The sequence below is a fragment of the Crocuta crocuta genome, unplaced genomic scaffold (assembly GCF_008692635.1).
Source record: "Crocuta crocuta isolate KB4526 unplaced genomic scaffold, BGI_CrCroc_1.0 scaffold243, whole genome shotgun sequence".
Lineage (NCBI taxonomy): Eukaryota > Metazoa > Chordata > Mammalia > Carnivora > Hyaenidae > Crocuta > Crocuta crocuta.
Window position 1 is genome coordinate 2,453,068 of NW_027529596.1, and position 8,152 is coordinate 2,461,219.

Genomic DNA, 8,152 nt, shown 5'->3' on the forward strand with positions numbered 1-8,152 from the left:
CCGAATCCGCGTTGCCTCTTCTCCCCGCCTCTCGCCGGCGGCGCCGCCACCTTCCCACCCGGGAGCCCCCTCCCTCGGCTCTTGGGCGTCTGCCCTGGGGGTCCGTCTTCCGTCGCTGACCTCCCCTTGACCTTCCGGAGTGAAGTGACCCGGGACTCGGCACACCTTGCTCACTGACCCGGGGCAGCCCCACGGGGCCCACGGCTCGCTNAACCAAGTTTTTCTCCAAAGGTTCTCGTTCTAGCGGCCCCTGGGTGGCCGCCAGCTAAGCGCAAGTCGTGACCTCGCTGTTCTCGGTTGGCGGGATCGAGCCCCACATCAGGCTCTGCGCTGCGCCTGGAGCCGCTTGAGAGTCTCCCGCTCTCTCTGCCCCTCCCCTCAAGATAAACAAACATCTAAAACCCATTCTCTTTCTAGCGGTTTTCTCGCTTGGAAGTGACCTCACCTTACACCCCAATATCCAGGCCAAAGACTCACCCCTGGCATCTGCCACTGCTCAGCCCGGTCCGTCTAATGCGCCCCAAGCCCCGTCGGCCCACCCCTCTCACTCCCGCACATTCACGCGCTCCTCCCGACCGCATGGCCACAGCCACTCCTGAGGACCCGTCCCCCTCCGTCTGAGTTGCTAAACTGACTTCCTAACTGCCTTTCCTTCTCCTTCGAATTCATTTCCCGCCCTTCACAGAAACACATAGGCTCTGCGGTGCTTTCAGGGTAAAAGGCAAAGTATTCAGTCCCATATACACGGAGCCTACAACCTGGTAAGCTAGAAGCACCGAGTTCAGGCTCCGGAGCCAGAATATCGGGTCCAAATCCCCGCCCTGCCATTCGGTTAACCGTGTAAACTTGGGAGAAGGACTTAACCTCTTGGTGCCTTGGTTTCCTCGTGTGTAAAATGGGTGTAATGATAATATCTACACCATGGGGGTGTTGTGAGCATTAAGTGAGATACTGCATGCAAAGTGCTTAGTAGAGTACCCAGCATGTAGCACGTACTCAGTAGGGAGCACTCTGATCTCTCCTGCTACCTGCCTAGGCCCACCTCCACCCACCCTTCTCTGCACACTCACCTCCTTTCGTATGAACCACTTGGGGTTGACCCATAGCCTCCCACTCCGAGGCCTTTCCTAGTTGCTCTCTCTTTGCCTAAAATGCCAGATACGGCTGTGCTCCGCCAACAGCACCGCCCCAGCCCCCTAGCCCTTTGCTTGGCGGGTTCTCCTTTGTCCTTCAGGATCCAAGGCACTGTCTTCCGGGAACTCTTCCAGGAAGCCTTCCCTGATTTCCCAGTTTAGATGCAATACCTCTCTTCTGAGGTCCCATAGCTAATTATAGGGTGTTGTAACATTGGGTTGCCTATCATTCTTGTTATTCTTTAAGGGCAGAAATCATGAGCTTTTCCTTCGTGAATGTCAGGCACACCTAGTAGATACTCAGTAACAATTCTGTCTAGCACTTACAGCAAACTTATCACGTCAGGCAGTGCCCTAACTGCTTTGCATGTATTATCTACTTTAATCCTCACAAAAATCATATAAAATAGGTGATATTATTTTTATCTCCTTTTTGTAGAGGAGGAAGCAGGGAGGTCAGCATTTTGCTCAAGGGCACCTAACTAGTCAGTGGCGGGACTGGAATTTGAATTGAGGCAGTCTGGCTAGAAAGTAGTGACTTGGCCAGGATCACGTTCGTGTTGGTAAACAATGAGTATATCAATGAATAAACACATTCCAAAGGCAAGAGTCAAGTACATAAAGTGTGTACTTGACTAGGTGGTTGCCTAGCACGATGTATGGCACATAATAAGTGCTCAATGAATATTGGTTGACTGAATGAATGAGAACGGACAATGGACTGAGATTGTATTGGAGCCGTTTGTTCTGACGGCTGGGTGTGCCAGCGCTTCGGGCTTGGGAATGATGGGTGAGGGTACTCAGCATAGGCTGCAAGCACCGTGCTGAGACTTGAGGTAAGACCAAGTGCCGCTCTTCTCCCTTCCAGGAAAAGGTGCTCATCTGGACACTTTGGACCAAAACCCTCATCTACGGTAAACGTTATGAGAACCGAGTCAACATCTCTGACAACTCGGGGCACTCAGACGCGTCCATCACTATCGACCAGCTGACCATGGATGACAACGGCACCTACGAGTGCTCAGTCTCACTGATGCTAGACCTGGAAGGCACCTCAAAGTCACGTGTCCAGCTCTTAGTCCTCGGTGAGTGTCTCCATCTCCTTCCCTGGGCGGCAAAGCGGCGGTGCAGGGAGAGAGGTTCGGGGAGGAGGAGCGCCCTGGTGGTCAGGTAGAGCCAGAGGCGGCAGCTCCTGACCGCGAGCTCAGGCTCCTTCCCTCCGGGCAGGGGGCTGCTCCTCCCTTTTTTTTTTTTTTTTAATATTTTTATTTATTTCTAGGACAGAGAGAGAGAGAGAGAGAGACAGCGTGAGCAGGGGAGGGTCAGAGAGAGAGGGAGTCACAGACTGAAACAGGCTCCAGGCTCCGAGCTGGCAGTCAGCACAGAGCCCGACGCGGGGCTCGACCCCACGAACCGCGAGATCGTGACCTAAGCAAAAGTCGGACGCTTAACCGACTAAGCCACCCAGACGCCCCTGCTCCTCCCTTTTTATTCTGAGCCGCCCACCAAGGGCAGACAGTTCCCCGGAGCAGAGAAGAAGGCCTGTTTGGAGTGGCCCCGGGGTCAGCCAGGGCAATTCCGTCCACGCTCTGTCCAGCGCTCTTCCCCGTATCCCAAGCCCTCTTCCTTTTCAGGGCAAACTTATTAGGGAGAAGAAAAGGGAAATCGTAGGTCCTAAATAAGCACTCTTGCTGTGCCTTTCTTTGGTGCCGAGGGCCGATCAGGATTCTCTCCTGCCCTAAAGTCAGCTACTCAGTAGAAATCCTTCACACCACAGTCTCCCCACCCCTGATTGGATCCCACTGCCTTTGAAATATGTCCCAAGATGGCATTCTTTTCATACAGATAACTTATTATTGGAGCTTATAGTCTGGGAAGAATCTGAACAATCATCTACTTTAGTGTCTTCGTTTTGTAGATGAGGCCCAAAGACAGCAGGGGCCTGACTCAGGGTCCAAGTGTTATTGGGAACATTTTAGTCGATGCCATCTCTGTGCCCAGTATAAGGAATGGCCTCCACCCTGGAAGGCTAGCAACACTTGAGACCCAAAGGATGGATCATTTCCCTTTATATTTTCCCTTTACACCACTTAGTGGGCTTTTAATTTTAATGGAATAAAGTGGCTGCCTGGCTTTTTGAAGCATTGCCGATATAATGTCAAACAATATGGCCCTGAATAGAGAATAGTTACCCGTCTCTTCCTTCTCCCCTACCACTAGCGTGGCAGCCAGTGGCGGTACTGACGCATACTCTTCCACACTTTCTCCATGTGCTTTCAAAACATGCACATGTGCACATTTTTCTTTCCTTTCTTTTCCTTTTTTTCTTTCCTTTGGAGAAAAAACGAGATCATATTATAAAGATCACTCTGCAACTTATTTTGGGTAATGTTACATGCATATATCACCAGATCGGTGTTTATAGATCTACCTGTTAGCATACATCCGTCACATGGCCTATCCCAGTGTTCCATCCTGATGGATATTCTGAGGCTGCTTCCATTGTTTTTGTATGAACAATACTGATATAAATAGATGCACAGATATTCTTCCACTCTGTTGCTTTTATTTCTGTTGGGCAGATTCTTAAAAGTAGGATTTCTCGGTCAAAGACTGTGCTTTCATTAAATGGCGGTCCACGCCGACAAACTACCTTCCCCAAAGCAGCGTACATTGCCGCGAGCTTCGCAAGAGCATGCCTGCGTTCCCTGGGATCCTGACCGGTAGCGAATGTTAGCAGTCTTTTAACTTTTTGTAAATGTTGTTAATTTGTTAGGTGAAAAACAAATTCAGTTCAGTCTCAATCAAAATTTTAATCCAGCCGCTAATGGGCCTCAGTCTCCCCACTTGGGCCCGACCCCCTAAAGCTTAGGGACCCGCTGGGGAGTGAGGGCGCGGCTCTGCCTCCTTACTCTCCTTAGTGCAGTGCTTCCTCCCTGTGAGGCCCGGTGGCGTCTCTGAGGCCATGGCCAAGGAGGCAGCGTTAAAGGCTCAGCGGCAGAGGCCTGCTCACCTGGCTGGGCATGTCTGTCTCTGCTTGGCTCTCACACGATCGCAGCCATAGCAGCCGTCCCCACCACAGGCTTTGCAGGGGTGCCACGGTGGGCTCCTCCCCCCGACACCGGCAGTGCGTGGGCCCCCCCTTTTCTAGCCAGGCCCCGCTTTGGCACTCACCCCTGCTCTCTGCCCATCCGCTCTAGGCTCCCTGCAGCCCCGCAAGCAGAGTCCCTCAGGATGACATGAGGCAGCCCCCGCCCTTCCCCTGCACCCCTTCCTCACCCCGCCACGGCGGCCTGCTCCGGCCAGCTTCTCTCGGCGACAGGCAGGCGCCGCAGCCTGCAGATGGGTCCCCAGAAACCCAGGGGCATCTATACAGCCCTTCCGTCATCAGGTTGCGGGGTCAGCAGTCAGGAGCTCCTAGGTTTGTCACTCAGTGAGCTTGAGCCAGGGAGCGAGAGACGCTCCCACAGCGTCTCCCGTCTCCCCGTGGGTTCTCTGGGGGCCTCCCTGGCTCCGCCTGAGACGGAGAAACTCCTCCTTCCCTTCTCCTAAAAGATGGAGGTGGGGAGGGGGCGCCTGGGCGGCTCAGTCGGTTAAGCATCCGACTCTTGAGTTCTACTCAGGTCATGATCTCACGGTTCGTGAGTTCGAGCCCCGCATTGGGCTCTGCGCTGGCAGTGCGGAGCCTGCTTGGGATTCTCTCTCTGTCTCTCTCTCAAAATAGACGAAATATAAATTTTTAAAAAAGGAGGGAAAATGCTTCAGAACCTCTATTCCCGAGCACCCTCCTCAGAGGAGTCTCCTCCCTAGTGAACCTCCAGGCTTCTCTCCCGTGGGTGGGAGGAGGGTAACTGAGACCCAAGGGTGTGCTCTTGGAGAGGCTGCTGGGACGCTTCTCATGCTTCTCCTTCGTTCTGAGGACACGTGGCCTCCTGGAGGTTGTTGTGGAAATTCCTAGACCCAGGAGAGGTCCCGATCGATCTGTGTCTGTCTCCTTGGCGCTGAAGGTCATGCGTTTGGGGTCCTTTGTCAGGCACGTCTCTCTCCACCGCCTTTGGGAGTATAAAAATGAACTTAATGTTCTTAGGTCTTTAAGTCTTATTTTTTACACTTAGACCTTTATTATATCTGGAATTTACTTCTGTAAATAGGATGCTGGGAGTTTAACTTTGTTTTCTTCCAAATGGATAGTCAGTGACATCAGCATCGTTTATTGTACCAAAGATTATTATTTCACTGGACGGCCAGCTTCCTCACGTATTAAGTTCTTACACAGATGTGGCTGGGTTTTTTACTCCTTATTTTGTTCATTTTCCTTTTGATTATTCCTATGCTGATATTACATGGTTTTGATTACAACATGCTTATATTCAGTACTGATATATATTTTTTAGTTAGAGCTGTCAGGATTTTAATATCTGGGACTGTGTGATATCTTCTCTTACTAAACTTTTCCCCAAAAAATCTGGTCAATTTTTACACATTTACTCTTCCATGTTTATTTTTAAAATCATGTTGCTTAGTTAAAAATAAAAGTTGACTGGGGACGCCTGGGTGGCTCAGTCACTCAAGCAGCTGACTTTTCAGCTCAGGTCATGATTTCACAGTTTGTGAGTTTGAGCCCCACATCAGGCTCTGTGCTGACAGCTTGGAGCCTGGAGTCTGCTTTGGATTCTGGGTCTCTCTCTCTCTCTCTCTCAAAAATAAATAAATCTTAAAAAAAAAAAAAGCTGATTGGAATTATGGTCAAGTTACTTGTTAATTTGCAAAGGAATGACATCTTAAAAATATTAAGTCCTCTCATCTAGGAAGATGTATATCAGGTTCAATGACCTTCAACGACAAGGGATCTCCGTAGAATATTCCAGGCCTCCTGTGGACAAATGCAGAGCCTTTCTTTGTGTGCAGGAGGAAGGCAAGGAACCCTTTTCACAATGTTGCAGCCGTCCCCGAAGCCAAATTTTCTGTGTCTTCCTGCTCTGAAAAAAGGGGGGATTTATCTTAAGTAGAAAACTACCATCTGCTCGCAATGACCTTCGCCTGTGTGAAAGTTGCCAGAAATTCATGGTCCTCACAGCTCCCACTAACTGAGGACCAGGCTGCGCCGGGCACCTGGGAGCTTTATAGATATGATGGCTTCTAATCCTTGCAGTGTAGCGGTGGGAGGGCACATCTACACTCGTGCTTGATGAAGGGAACTGAGGCTGGAGGGGTTGAATGGCCTGTAGAAACGTCCCCAAGCTCCCCCGGAAACAGGACGGCCCGAGTGCACAGCCCTTCACCGCCCCCCCTCGAACGCCTGCCGCCCCCCAGCCCCCAGCGGCTGCGGTTCGGGATCCCCAAATTCTTGTACATTTATGTTCCTTTTCAAACCAGCTCTCCCTCAGCGGGCAGTGGGCACAAGCTCGTCGCAGGCCCTCGCCCCAGGCCCGTCTCTGCCCTTCCTGTGCCCGGGCAGCCACAGAAGGTTGGAGGGCAGAGCCCTGTCACACTGATGTGTCGCTCGCCCTCATTTGTCCACAGAACCCCGCGTCTCCAACGCGTCGCTCAGCGACAGGTGAGGCTCTTTCACGGGGGGGGGAGGGTCTTCGCTTAGGGCCCGGGAGCCGGAACCCCATGGCCCTGGGGGTGCTCGGCCTTGTTTCTGCGTTTTCACTGGGGGGGTCTCAGAGCCTTAGGAACACCCCACCCCTCGCATCTCCGGGTCGTCATCGCACTCTATCGTCTTCTAGCATTTTCACAGCTGCGTTTTAGCCGCTCCCAATCGGGGGGTGGGGGGCCTACCTGGCTCCTTAAAGCGGGGGGCCTGCTGTCCGGGGGGTCCTCACGGCCAGACTCGAGGGCCCAGAAGGTTGTTAGTTGTTAAAATGGAGCTCTGCTCCCCGCTCCCCCATATAGCGGCCTGAATGCAAACGTAGAGAGCGGTGCCTCGCCTCCTAGAAATANGACAGAGGAGAGAGGGAGAGAGAGACACAGACAGAGGAGAGAGGGAGGGAGAGAGACAGAGACAGAGGAAAGAGAGAGACAGGAGAGAGGGAGAGAGAGAGAGACAGAGGAGAGAGGGAGAGAGAGACAGAGACAGAGAGACAGAGGAGAGAGGGAGAGAGAGAGAGACAGAGGAGAGAGAGAGGGAGAGAGAGACAGAGACAGAGAGACAGAGGAGACAGGGAGAGAGAGACAGAGAGACAGAGGAGAGAGAGAGGGAGAGACAAAGTAAAAAAGGAAAGAAAACATTCACGCGCGTCACCAGGTTTTATGTGTGTCCACGCTCCCTCCCAGCTCCGGTTCGCACGCTCACTCACGTCCACGGCCGAATCCGAATCCGTAGCCTAACGGGTTGGGCTCTTTGCCCTTTTCACCCCCCAGGTTAGCACCGCGTGGACCTGCACTGACGCCCTTGACGTTCCTGCGGCCCCGGCACGCGGGGCCCCGGCACGTGGGGCCCCGGCACGTGGGGGCGCGGCCCCGGGTCCCTGCACGGAATGTGCAGCCTGTTCCAGTTAAAGCTTTGTAAACACGACTGGTCCGTGCACACAGCTCTTGGTTTCTGTTTGCACTCCCTCCTTGCAGAAACGTGACCAAACCAAGAACGCGCATCTTCGTCTGGTTTCCACTGTGCGCTGCTGCTGCTGCTTCTTTTAAATGTGTATTTCTGAGAGAGAGAGAGACACACACACAGCGTGAGCAGGGGAGGGTCAGAGAGAGAGGGAGTCACAGACTGAAACAGGCTCCAGGCTCTGAGCTGGCAGTCAGCACAGAGCCCGACGCGGGGCTCGAACCCACGAACCGCGAGATCATGACCTAAGCGAAAGTCGGACGCTTAACCGACTAAGCCCCCAGGGGTCCCCACTGTGCGCTTTCTAGAGTCCCTCGTGCCCCCGCCCCGCGGAGCCCCTCACTCCTCTGGACGTGGGACATGGTCCTTTCCGGCCATTCGTGTCCCCCGCTGGCTTCCCTCGGGCGGCTCAGCCGCCAACGCGCTGGTGGCGGTGGGGGAGGCAGCAGCTCTCACCAAACTG

General features: G+C 53.1%; 1 protein-coding gene across 1 annotated transcript in view; it reads left to right on the top strand.

The window, feature by feature from the left end:
* Positions 1-8,152, top strand: part of GPA33 (glycoprotein A33) — a 21,949-nt gene that overhangs the window by 3,294 nt on the left and 10,503 nt on the right. Inside the window, exon 4 of the mRNA XM_077761765.1 lies at positions 2,002-2,218. Within this exon, the coding sequence (XP_077617891.1) occupies positions 2,002-2,218 (217 nt within the window). The remainder of the gene's footprint in view (positions 1-2,001; positions 2,219-8,152) is intronic.